General features: G+C 47.8%; 1 protein-coding gene across 1 annotated transcript; it reads right to left on the bottom strand.

Moving 5' to 3' along the window:
- Positions 1–1,138: 1,138 nt before the first annotated feature.
- On the bottom strand, positions 1,139–5,688 carry LOC125644351 (galanin receptor type 1-like). The gene is made up of 2 exons (XM_048868187.2): positions 4,451–5,688; positions 1,139–3,721 (listed from the first exon to the last, which is right to left on the bottom strand). The coding sequence occupies exon 2, from the start codon at positions 3,552–3,554 to the stop codon at positions 2,223–2,225; it is 1,332 nt and encodes a 443-aa protein (XP_048724144.2). The 5' UTR covers positions 3,555–3,721; positions 4,451–5,688; the 3' UTR covers positions 1,139–2,222.
- Between the last annotated feature and the right edge of the window lie 7,926 nt (positions 5,689–13,614).

Genomic DNA, 13,614 nt, shown 5'->3' with positions numbered 1-13,614 from the left:
ATATGTTTCCACAGAACACTGTCCCCCCTGCTCTCTAATAAGATTGCTTCTAGTCTTCCAATGTTTAGGTTTCACAGTATGTGAAATCTTTGGCAAAAAGGCTGCTTCCTGCATTTTGCTGCTCACTGACATGACACCTCTAGTCTCCCAAGTGCTGCTGAGTGAGTAAGCAGAGAACAAAGCATTATAGTAGCACCACGGGGCCACAGCCAGATTTGGGGCCCCATCGTGGTAGGCACTATGCAGACATATGGTAAGAGGTGGTCCTTGACTTTCATCCCAATATTCTACTTGTAAGTTGTATCTTTTTCTCCCACCCTTTACCTGTTGTATTCAGACTGTTAGATCATTGGAAGAGGCTTGGTCTTTTGTAATGACTATATATCAGTGATTCTCAAACTTTTTGTATTGGTGACCTCTTTCTCATGGCAAACCTCTGACTGTGACTCCCCCCCTTAGAAATTAAACATGGGGAAGTTAATTTAATTTAATATTCATTTAATTTAATGGGGGATTGAGCCTGTCAGCCCCGTGCATGGCCAGGCTCAGGCCTGTCAGCCCTATGGGGCTGACAGCTCGCGACCCCCATGTAACCATCTCACAACTCCTTGAAGGGTCACATCCCCAGTCTGAGAGTGGGTCGCAACCCTGTTTTAATGGGGTCACCAGGGCTGGCGTTAGACTTGCTGTGGCCCAGGGCCAAAGCTGAAGACCAAGCCCCACCGCCTGGGTCCAAAGCTGAAGACCAAGGGCTTCAGCTCTGGGTGGCAGAGCTCAGGCTATAGGCCCCCTGCCTGGGACTGAAGCCCTTGGGATTTGACTCCCCCATATCCGAGGCAGTGGGGCTCAGGTGGACTCAGCATCACTTCCCCCTCCTGGGGTTGTGTAGTAATTTTTGTTGGCAGAAGGGGGTCATGGTGCAATGAAGTTTGAGAACCCCTACATAGCACAATGAACTCACAATTTGGGCCTGGACCTCTAGACACTACTATAATACAAATAAACAATCATGACTATTTACTTAGCAAAGACTCCTTTAGAAGTGCTAATAGCACACATTTTAACCTGCATTTCCTCTTTAGAAAAATAAAAGGACTTTGAATCTCTCCTCCCCAGAGAAATATAACAGTACTACAGATTACGGTTTGGTTCTGATTTTATTGTTATAAAACACCTTTTACTTTTATTTTCACATGCCATTGTCTTTGCTTTGTACAGGTAGAGCGGTGGGCGAGCTGACTTTCTGAGTGGAAAATGTGTTAACAGAAATCCAGTTATATCCAAACCACCAAAAGGAAAATATTCCCAATCCCAAAGAGCCCATTTTCCTACTGCACTTCTCAGAGGGGCTCTGAGACCACAGTATCTCTTCTGAATTTCCAAAGACAGAACCATAATGTTTATGTCACAGACAACTCACTTCAGTAGCATTTGTCTGTATGGCAGCTTGGTGTGTTACAGATCAGACAATGACGTCTCAAGTGGCACAGCATGTGAAATTCTCTGCTAATACTATTTATGTTCTATGGTTTCTAGAGTTTCTTTACTGTTTGCAACTCCGATTGATGTCCTTTGCAGCCAGGAGAGAGCTTGTTCCATTTGGACTTTATCAGCACAGGGTAAGCAACAGCAAGTGGTCAAAGTACAATGGCTAATGTATCAAACCATATAAAGTATATAAAGTCTGCTGCAGTTTCCACGGTATACATCTGATGAAGTGAGCTGTAGCTCACGAAAGCTCATGCTCAAATAAATTGGTTAGTCTCTAAGGTGCCACAAGTACTCCTTTTCTTTTTGCGAATACAGACTAACACGGCTGTTCCTCTGAAACCTGTATCAAACCTGCATCTCTGCAGAGATGGAGCTGCAGGAGGAGAACATCTGATTGGAAGTTTATCTATTCAGTGTGAAAGCTTTTAATGAGCAAGAGGATTGTGCATTTCTTGTGTCCAGGTGTCTCTGGTAGAGATAATTTGTCCTTTTTGGTAAGTTCATCTCAGTTAAAATAGAAGTAATCTTTTTCTCGGCATTTTTTCTCGTTATCTCTCTTTCCTTCCTCTGTCTTTATTTGGGGGCGGGGAAGGTTGGGAGAGGGCATGCTAGGTTTCTTCTCCCTCTTTAGAATATCAGATTCAGAAAAACCTACCAAATGGCCATCAGATATGTCTGATACACCTCTTAGTAAGGATGAATGTATTAATAGGTGTTCTTCCTGAGCAGGATTATAGAGAAGTCTTTTCACTAGCCATGGTGTTTAGAGACAGAGACTGGCAGGACATTAGTGGAGTTTCATAGTTGTTCTTAGGGTCAGTGTCCCCCTGATACCTCTTGCTCATTGCCAGGGTGCAGCTGGACTCTTTCCCTGCAGAGTCCATGGAGTTCCTGTAAGAGAGCAACTCAGGCACAGAAGAAGGTGCAGTCCTTTCAGACAGAGAGAAGTTAAAAAGGGAAACCATCCTCTGGTGGTATTTGCTCTTCATTTCTTTGGCTGACCTGTAGAGGTTCCCAACAAAGCAATAGCATATGGGGTTGAGGCTGGAGTTGGTGAGGCCTAGCCACTGAGCAAAAGGTCTGAGCTGCAGGACCCAGGGAGATGGAGTCACATCCTGCAAAGAGTTGGGGATGTTGAAGTCAATCCAGATGTCCATCAAGTAGACTGGCAGCCAAGAGATGGCAAACAGCAGGACCAGGGCCACCACCATCTGGGCCACCTTCTTGCGGATCTTCAGCCTGGAGGCTGGCAGGGATCGGTTCAGGGAGTTGCGCTCCTTCAACTGGCTGGTGCAGCTCCACAGCCTTCGCACGGTCAGGAAGCAGATGGTCATATTGAATAGCACGGGCAGGCAATAGAGGGCACAGAAGAGCAGGAAGTTGTAGGCTTGCTTGAGCCTCTCTTGAGGCCATATTTCCCTGCAGATTGGGAACACCAGGGGCAGTCCCTCCACCGCCCCAATCTCATCCCTTTTGTTCATGAATATAAGGGGCATGCAGATCCCAGAGGACAGGACCCACACCACCAGGATGGTGCTGAGGATCTTCCTCTGAGTGAAGAAGGACCTGGCATTCAGAGGGTTGTGAACACTGTAATACCTGTTCACACTAATGACCGTGAGGCTGAGCACACTGGCTGAGACGGACACGGCCTGGACAAATGGCACAGCCCTGCACAGGAAGTCCCCGTACACCCAGGCTTTGTATATCAAGTTCCCCACCGTGATGGGCATGCAGACGCACACCACCATCAAGTCGCAGATAGCCAGGTTGATAAGGAGGCTCCTGGTGGCACTCAGGCTGGGCATCCGACTGCTACGCTTCCTGGTAAGCACTTTAATGGACATGATGTTCCCAACAAATCCCACCACAAAAGAGAGTAGGTACAGGACGGTGAGGCTGATGGTGACAGGCTCCTTTGCAAACAGGAAGAGCATTTTTTCCAGCTCCTCCCAGTCCAGCTCCTGGCTCCCATTCCACATTCTGGGCAGGGACCCGTTCTCTCCTTTCAAAAGGTCTAGCAGGCTGAGGTGGCTCTCTGGGAAAGAGAAGGAGGAATTCATTGCTGCTCCCTAGAAGCCACACAGAAGCAGCCAGGGAAACACCACCCCTCAGGGGTAGACTGGTGGTCTCCTCTGGCTTTGAACTCTATGATGCTATGACCGGGAAGCTCCTTTCCCACCACTGGACCCTGAGCGGTTCTGGCATGTTCCAATGGACTCATACAAGCCTGGAAAAGAGAGTTAATGAAGAGGGGTCAGAATGTTCTACTGTAAATATTTTCCTTTCTTAATTGTTACTCAGTCATGTGTGGAGAATTGTACATAGTCAGAAATGGATTCCCAGTGAATTTATCAGCTCCATGCATAGGGTGATGCCTTTAAATCCTTAGGAACATAGGAATTGTCAGATTGGCTCAGACCCATAGTCCATCTGGTCCATTATCCTGCTCTGACAATGGCTGGCACCAGATGCTTCAGAGGAAGGTGTAAGAACCCTGCATGCGATGGAATAACCTGCCACTAGAGAGAGGTTTTATTTCAGCCCCAGTATTCAAAGGCTGGCTGATGCCCTCCCATAGAAAGCGCTTGAGTAAATGCTGAGCAAACACCTCAGGCTCTGACCCCTGGACAGTACTGTCATTGCTTGTAGGAGTCTGGGGTTATTTCCAGACGCTGCATCCCTGGTCCTCCCCCATCGCCCAGAGATAGGAGGGGGAAGAAGCCCAGAGCCATGCCTGTTAGTATCAAGCTATCCTGTCCCAGTTAGAGCCCTGGGCTGAAAGACTTTCCCCTAGCACCCCAAGTTGTATTTCCGCATGGCCCCAGGTGTGGTGCTGAGCAGACAGCTCCGCTCGCCCGTGTCCAGCAACCCTGGCCCCGCGGGCCCTCAGAGCCAGCCCCCGATTCCGCACAGCTCAGCCCCCCGCCCCCCGTCCAGGCGGAGTGAAGGCACTCACCTTCGCAGGGAGCCGGCCGTGCGAGGGGAGCGGGGCCGGGTGGCCGCGGGGCTGGGGCCGAACGGCGCTTCAGCGGATTGACTGCCTGATGCCCGACGCTGTGTGCAGAGCTCAGGGCGCCTGGCCGCTGAGAGCAGGGAGCGGGACCGGTGGGTCCAACTCGGGGAGCTCCCCGGGGGCGGCCCTGCGAGCTGCTCCCGCAGACTTGTTACACACCTGCCCGCTCCCCTCGGGCGCACACGCGATCAGACACACTTCACGGTGTGCACACTCGCTCCCCTCTGCGCCCAAACACACCCAGCCTACACTATCTCACAGACACACACATCCTTCACTCTCACACACCCCCCTACACAACACACCCCCTACACACACACTATACAGACACACACATCCTTCACTCTCACACACCCCCCTACACAATACACCCCCTACACACACACTATACAGACACACACATCCTTCACTCTCACACACACCCCTACACAACACACCCCCTACACACACACTATACAGACACACACATCCTTCACTCTCACACACACCCCTACACAACACCCCCTACACACACACTATACGGACACACACATCCTTCACTCTCACACACACCCCTACACACACGCCCACTACACACACACTATACAGACACACACATCCTTCACTCTCACACACACCCCTACACAACACCCCCTACACACACACTATACGGACACACACATCCTTCACTCTCACACACACCCCTACACACACGCCCACTACACACACACTATACAGACACACACATCCTTCACTCTCACACACACCCCTACACACACGCCCACTACACACACACTATACGGACACACACATCCTTCACTCTCACACACACCCCTACACAACACACCCCCTACACACACACTATACAGACACACACATCCTTCACTCTCACACACACCCCTACACAACACCCCCTACACACACACTATACGGACACACACATCCTTCACTCTCACACACACCCCTACACACACGCCCCCTACACACACTATACAGACACACACATCCTTCACTCTGACACTACACACACACACACCTCCTACACAAACACACACACTACACAGACACAAACATCCTGAACTCTCACACATTACACACACCCCTACACACCCACACAATACGCAGACACACACAGAGAGACACACCGTACACTGTCTCTCACACACACACACACACACACACACACTACCTCCTCTACACAAACACCCCCCTATGCAGATCGCTCTACAGCCCCCCCCCCACCCCCACACACCCCAGTCTCTGTGCCTGGCTCCCTGTCGCCCCAGTCCCTGCGCTGGCTGCCCGGCTGGGAGCTGCTGCTTCCTCCACCCCTCAGGCGCCGAGCAGGAAAGTTTGGGGCTGTCCATGAAAAGCCCCCGGGCGCTGGCGGAGGGGCAGGCGCATCCCCGTGGTGCTGAACGGACAGCTCCCTTCCCGTCCCCGGGCGAGCCAAGAGCGGAGCGGCCCAGGGCTCGCTCCGTGCCCGGGCTGCCCGGGCTCCGTGCCCGGGCGCGGGGGCCGAGTGAGCCCTGAGCCCGGCGGGGCAGCCTGTAACCTGGGCGCTGCTCTGCCTGGCGTGGCTCAGGCTGGCAGCAGCTCGGGCATGGTCCTCGCCTAGCCCCTCGCTCCAGCCAATCCGCTCCGGCGGCTCGCCCCGCCTGGCGGGGGTGGCTTTGCTGATTGTCTCATCCCGGCTGCCCCTTCGCCACCCGCGGAGCCGTCCGGTCCGCAGCCCCGACCTCTCCCCTCCTGCTCCGCGGGCGGCTAGCCACTGCTGCCCCCTTGCTCCAGCGCCGGGTTATGCTTGTCACGTCTGCTTGGGGAGCTGAGTCCCTGGGACTCCAGCCCTGGAGCCAGGGCTTGCCCGCTTGCTGCAAGCCTCTGTCTTTTGTCCCCCTCGGTGTTACTTCCCTGAGCTCTGCCCAGGAGCCACAATCTCTGCCCCAGCCAACGCTAATGTCCCCGGGAGCGGAGCTGCGAGAGAAGATTGTTTAGGGCTGGAAACGGTGCTTCGCTTCCCCAGAGCCAGAGCAGGGCAGGAAAGGGATGCTGGAAATAATTCAGTGGCTTCAAAGAGGTGACGGATGTCTCCATCAGTGTCCAAAGCTTTGCCTCTAGGACACCGGCTTCTTTTGCCCCAGTCCTACTCTTCAAATAATGGGGCTGAGTTGGGGTTAGATCCGCGCCCCAAGAGGAACGTTCTTTCTTTGCTTGCTTTACATTTAGGAAAAAACCCAGCCCCCACTTGAAGCACCTTCTCATGCTGTTTTCTTAAAAGCCATTAACTCCAAGCCATCAGGGCAGGAAAGGGGAGTTTAATAAAGCCGAACTATGCTCCCTTTTAAGCTAACTGAGTTAAGCGTGGCTGGCAGTGGATCTTCGATCTGCAATAAGAGATAAAGAGGTTTAATAACTAGCTAATGGATCAGAAGCGAATGGCAGCCTGGGAGCTTCAGATATGGTTGATTATTTGGGCTCAGCTACAACCCTACCCCCTGTGGGAGAGACTTGGGAATCTTATTGCTTAATTTTATGGTACAGTAGGGTTAATCCTATCTTTCTGGTTAATTCAGATCAATAAACAGACAGGCAAATAGGATGATGGCAATGGGCCCTCTAGAAACACTTGCCATAGATGGATGGATGAATCTTGTCCTTTGCTGAACAAAACTTTGAAGAATAAGGGCCTTGTCTTACCTATTTCTGTACCTTTACAAGTGTAGACAAGCCCTAAGAAATGGGCCTAAATCATGGAATAAAGTCACTAAAAAGAGTGAGGTCTCTATCAGGGAGTAAAGTTGGAACTGATGAGCCATTGGGCTGGGGGAAGCAATTAAAAACATAGGGGTGGGGGGTGTTAGTCTTTATTCTCTTCCTTTTGCCTCCCCAAAGGAAAAAAAGTATGAATTCTCCCTATATGCTGCACATGGGAGGAAGAGAAGGCTGGCAAGGTTGATAATCCAGTCCTGGTTTTGAGGTTCCCTTTTCACAGATGGAAGCTGTTTGTCAATGAATTGTAAATGCCCTTGAACTCAATGGAAAAACTTCCATCTATTTTCATCTATTTATGTGAAGGGAAAGGAAAATATTTCCAGTCTGCCTGCCACGAAATGAAAGAATAATCATCAATGGAACCTCAAGTCCAGGAGGGGAAAAATGATCTGGGTATAAATCTCTTGGCATGCATTAGAACAGTGTTTGCTCTGGTCATGTGAAAATCCATTTCCTTTCAGTTTCACATACCTATATTTGTAGGACACCGGAGACAAACAGCTTCTACAAACTAACTCTGTTATTTTCCTCAAAGCGCAAGACACACACTATAATCCCCCTGCCCTCCCGGTGAAATGCACAAATACCCTTTCGGATCCCTGACATCTGCTGTTATTTCACACCTACGCCAAAAGCAAATGGCTACATCGCTAAGGCCAGATCTAGACATTTGAAATGTACATTGCCCCCCAGGCCTTGCTCACACATCACATATTCTCCCAAGGTAGACATGTCATTGTACACAACATTAACACTGCAGAGGCCAGTAGACATACAACTCTAACAGGGTGTTAATAAAAGGCCCAGGTGAAGAACAAAGAGATGTGCCGGTGCCCCTTAAGAGATGTTATACTTAAATCATAGACTATGGCTGCCTATATTCATACACTAAAAGATTCCAAAAGCCCAAACTAATGAATTTAGTTCTAGTAACCCCCACTGGCAACCTACATGGCCCACTGTCAAGAAGCCTGAAAAATCTAAAGTTTAAAATATCAAACAACATTTTAAGATGATCAGTGGTGCAAAATAATTAAGGTACTGGCAGTGAATCTAACTTTGGCATGATGCACAAGTGCCTAATCATCTCTAACTCATGGATCAGGAGGACACATTACAGTGGGGGGGAGGAATATATAATGGTGAGAGAGGAACAAGGATATTGATAAATTCAGAGTCACCAAATAACTCAAGATGTGGCATGCAGTCAGAAGGAAGTTGCTAGAGCATCGCAATGAAGAGAACACACTGAACACCAGATTCTCTCTCCTCTCACACCAGTTGGCCTTCAGTGGAGCTGTTCCTGGTTTACACTGGTATGAAGGCCAAATATACAGGAGTTCATTCTTCACCTCTGCATATTATGGGTCTGACTCTGGTCTCTCAAAGGGATGATTCAGAAGTAACCCCACTAATGCCAATGGAATTACAGTTGTGCAAGATTGGCGTGAAAGGAGAATCAGGCCAATTCAGCCACTTAGGGGCTTTGCCAGCATTTCAGAAGAGCTCATAGTAGGTAGGTCCCTATATAATGTAAACATAATACAAATGCTCAAACCTGCACTGTGCCTTTTGCATCAGCTGCATAAGGGATCCTTGGGTAGGGCAAAGGCAGTATAGCTTGCTCAATGCCACCTTTTCCTGGCACCAGAGTATAGGGGTGCTCCAGGGCTGTGTGGTAGAGCAGGAAGTTGAGTGGCTGGAATGGGATTTGCTCTGGCAATCCTGGGACCCATTGTAATCAGCATAGGTTAGAGAAGCCTTGAGGCTGTTCTAGTTTATGCCAGTGGCCAAACTGACTCCTAGCTACTTCTAGACTTGGGAGTGCAATGGAGGAGTAACTTCTTCAGTTCAGCATACAGTTACAGCAAACCACTGAATTAAACTTTTCTCCTTTTCAAATATAAGGGTACTAAGTCTCATTCTCAACTGGTGAGGTTGCTGAAGCATGTTATTCTTGTGTCTCTGACCACCTTGGGAGTATCCCTGTTATGTCATATAGTACATGTGAGTGTATCTGCATACATATGCAGAAGTTGTCTACTGCCATATTAAGTGTGTAGGCTTCTATTCAAACCAAACTTTGTTTTTGCAATTGTTTTGTTAGTTTTGTTTTGATCCATTTAGTGGAACTCATGTGGTTGTTTGAGCTGCAGCTGTTTACTTCTACGGCCTAGGAGGTCAGGTGTGTAGCAACTGCATCAGGGTACAGGGAGTCAAAATTTCAGAAGGAGCTTGGGCTTTAGCACCCTGAAAAGTGGGACAGTCCCAAAGCTCATGCAGCAGTCCAAGCTGGAATGTCTACACTGCAATTAAACAGCCCCACTGCCTGAACCCCGTGAGCCCAAGTCAGCTGACACGGGCCAGCCACAGGGTGTCTAATTGCAGTGTAGACATACCCTCTGAGTTGATCTGGAAAATAGACAGGATGGTCCTTGCCTGCCTCACAGCAGTGATGTGAGGTTTAGTTAGGGCTTGTATCACAAATTTGCACCAGTTTAGTTAAATTGTTGCAAACCCCTGAGTGGACACTCTGTAAAATGTTTAAGAAATGGCTTATATTAAGTTAGCTTATGTCAGTAATGATCTGACAAAGTTTGTGGGTAAAATCCTGGCTCTTTTGAAGTCAATGACAAAATTCCCCAGGACTTCAATGCGGTCAGGATTTCACCCTGCATGTAGACAAGCCCTTATTCTGTATGGTTCTTATACCACGCTTCTCACCATAATGTCTGAGTGCCTTCCAGTGCATTCAGCAACTTGACTACAGATCTGTCATGTTTTGTTTTTTGTCTCATCCACTGCCCAGAGGAGTGTCTTCTTCTGGTAGGGTTTTAGGTGTTTTTTTAAAGATACATGTTGCTTTGTATTTGTGTTTGAGAAGGCAAGGTAAAGGAAATGCACCTTGCACTGGGGCAAAAGGTAGTGATGTTTGGGGTGGGCCTTACTTCTTGGGGGAGTTCATTGCACAGGTTTGACTGGTCCCCCAGAAAGTTCTATCTCTGACACAGATGAGCTTTCTCTTAGTGTAGCAAGCTCTCTTGTGCCACAAGAGCAGAGTTGTCAACCACAGTCTTCAACCCAGGGCTTTAGATGGTCTTTTAGATACCCAGGCCATGAAGTGCTTTGAAGACAAGGACCAAGACCCCAATCTTGGTTCGAAATTCTATGGGAAACCAGTGCAGAGAGCAGAGGACAGGCATGGTATGTTCACGGTAGCCTATGTTGCTGACGAGACGCACTACGGCATTCTGTACTTGCTGGAGTTTCCTAAGTGCTGAAGGCTTCACAGCCAGGTCTGTCACATTGCTGTAGTCCAGCTGGAAGGTGACAAAGGTGTGAATAGCTGAGGCCAGGTCATCATCCGCCAGGATGGGATAGAGTTTCCTAGCCAGCCTGAGGTGCTAGAGAGGGTTACATGTAGATGCTATGTGAAAGTTTAGCATCAGTGAAGAATCTAGGAGAACTCTCAAGCTGCAGACTGAACTGACTAACTGTGGATGTGTACCTTCCACCAAAGGGAACAGCACCATGCCTGCAAGCTCTTCCAAGTGCTTTCCTTTGCCCATCAGCAGCGTCTCTGTTTTGTTTGGGTTCAGCTTTAGCCAGCTGTTCTTCATCCATGAGCTGATCTCATCCAAGCACCAGGCCATCTTGGTGGCAGTGGTGTGGTTATATGTGGTGAAGGATAGGTAGAGCTATGTATCACTTGCATATTGCTGGCACCTGAGTCCTTATTGTTTGATCATTCACCTAGTGTTTGCATGTAGATGCTGAAAAGGTCTGGAGAGAGAGTTGATCCTTGTGGTCTCCAGAAGTCGGAGATCTAGTAGTGGAAGGACTCAGATCATTTTAGTGCATTCCCCTGGACCCCTGCCATCTCTCTCAGGCATGACAGAAGAGTCTCATGGTCTACAGTACTGAATTCTGCAGAGAGATCCAGGAGGCTGAGATTGGATGTGGGCCCTCTATCCACTGACAGGAGGAGATCATCCATCAGTGTCACTAATGCAGTTTCAGTTCCATGCCCTGACCTGCCTCTAGTTCATGCTGCTATTTTCCTTTTACCCTAAGGGCAGGGCCCATGTGCTCTTTTATCTCTGTTAAATGCCATACAAATTATTATTATTATTATGGTGAGCCTAAGTCTAACCATGAGTGGGACTCCCTTTGTGCTAGGCGTTGTACAAACAGAGGAGTAGAAAGTCCCTCCCCCAAAGATCTGACAATGTAAATAGGCAAGAGAAACACAGGGTGGAGGAAGGGATAGAACACACAAGCAGCGTGAACAATGGCAGCAACAAAATAATAGAGCCCTCTCTCTCTATGTGTGTATGGACTGATATCCTGCCATAAGGAGGATGTTACAGTACTTTAGCTTTAAATGTTACCCTCCTCCAAAGTTACCCTGACAGGGTAAGTCCTTTGGAGCCTCAGTACCTTATTACTCAAAAACCCCATATTAAGTCATGGCCAAGCCATCATAAAAACAAAGAACCGTCGTTCGGGGACCTACTAAACCAGGGTTTGTTGCTCCCTCTGCTGGCTAATCAAACATGATCCATTTCCAGAAATGTTCCAGCGTGATGGATGCTGCTGGTGCACAAAGATTTTTTGGCATAAGACATTGGGAGCCCGATTCTGCATTCACATCAGTGTCAATCAGGAGTAATTCCACTGAAGTTAATGGATTGACATCCGTGTAAATTTAGCATGGGGTCAGACTCGCATCTGATATATCATTTAAAGATAATACACCAAAGCAGCTAAGTATGTTTCAGATTTATTTAAAAACAAACAAATGGGAAATCAGTGTTTGATAAATGGAAAGGAACAATATTGAAAGAAATTTTTTCAGTTTTCTAAGAATAATTACAAGCATCAAAGAATGACTAATTTTAAGTTTTTGAGTGTCCTTTTAAGTACTTTAAATGGACAATATATAATTTTTGGGGTCTATGACTGTGAATTGCCTAGATGCCTGTTTTTATAAATACATGTAAGCCAAGTTTTGTAGCTGCCACTCTTGTTATCTAGAAGTCTCATGGACTGAGCTGTACAGAAATGCAATGGCTGGAATAAAAAGATAACTATATGGACAGGAATTGGTCTGATTTGGTGTTAATTGATTCAAGACCAAACAACATGTCATGTTGCCATTAGTGTGATTGCAAGAGTGATTTTCCCCCAAATAGTTTGTTGTTGGATTGAGCAGGAGGGAAAGCACATAGAAATCTGTGGAGTGATAGAGAAATCCTGGGCCAAATTCATCCCTGTAGGACCTCTATTTAAATGAATGGAGTCATACAGGTGGCGGGAGGGGTTGACCCAACCTCATTAAAAAGTGAGCAAGTGAATATAAACAGCAGAGCTGTACTAACTCTGAAACTAGTTGTCAGTAGAAATCAATACTGTACGTATCTAACTTACAGCGCAAATACACAAACAAGAGTGTCAAGTGATCTTGAGCTCATGTTCAGCCAGAACCATCTCCCATCAAATTCATGCCATCCAAAAGATCAATATGTTTTTTTTTATAACATGATGGGCTTTTCAAAGGGGAGCAGTGAATTTCCCACCGCCATGCACTGAGGTGTCTGGGAAAGAAAGGGAAAACCAGATGAACAAACTCTCAGGCAAAGCACCAGCCTTACTGCCACTGTTTGTTTCACTCAGGATTTTTTTTTGGAGGGGAGCAGATGAATTTGGTGCTCATGAAAATCAGATGTTGATATTTTTGAGATCCCCCATTCTGAGAAAGTCAAGGATTTCAAACCTTATGTGCAAGTTTTCAGAGGGGCTGTGATCCTGCGGCTCCTGTTAATTTCAAGGACCCATATATTTCCCCAAAGGGTTGCATTAATCTATATGCCCCTCCTATCCCAGCAGGAATGCAACAGGCTGTACTAGCATCTTGCACCTTCTCTCTCCTCGGCTACAACTAAGGTCAGTTTAATTAAGTGAGGGTTTGTTTTTCTTTCTCTTTTTAGATGACCAGTGACACATCCACTCTTAGTAAAACACACATTCCTTCATCACCAGGGAGAAATACTTAGAACCTGCCTGAAAATGAAGCCCAGATAAATCAGACCTGGTGACCCACAGCAGTCAGGTGGTTCTGTTTCTCCTCTCAGCTGCACCGATTTCGCACTGGTGTAACACTATTAACGTCAGTGGCATTACACCTGAATAACCAGTACAGCTGAGAAGAAGAGCCCAGGATAGCAAAGAGCTACTAGATTATCCAGAGACCACCAATTTCCCAATTACCAAGGCCCTACATGAATCTCAGTCTACCTAAACACTTCCAGGCTTGCAAAACTCTAACAGACCTCCTCTGTTTACACCCAGAAACA

This window comes from Caretta caretta, chromosome 10 (genome assembly GCF_965140235.1).
Source record: "Caretta caretta isolate rCarCar2 chromosome 10, rCarCar1.hap1, whole genome shotgun sequence".
NCBI lineage: Eukaryota > Metazoa > Chordata > Testudines > Cheloniidae > Caretta > Caretta caretta.
This window is presented reverse-complemented; position numbering and strand designations above follow the sequence as displayed.

Coding starts and splice junctions, on each gene's coding strand:
- LOC125644351 (XM_048868187.2), bottom strand. CDS start 3,554: ATGAATTCCTCCTTCTCTTTCCCAGAGAGCCACCTCAGCCTGCTAGAC.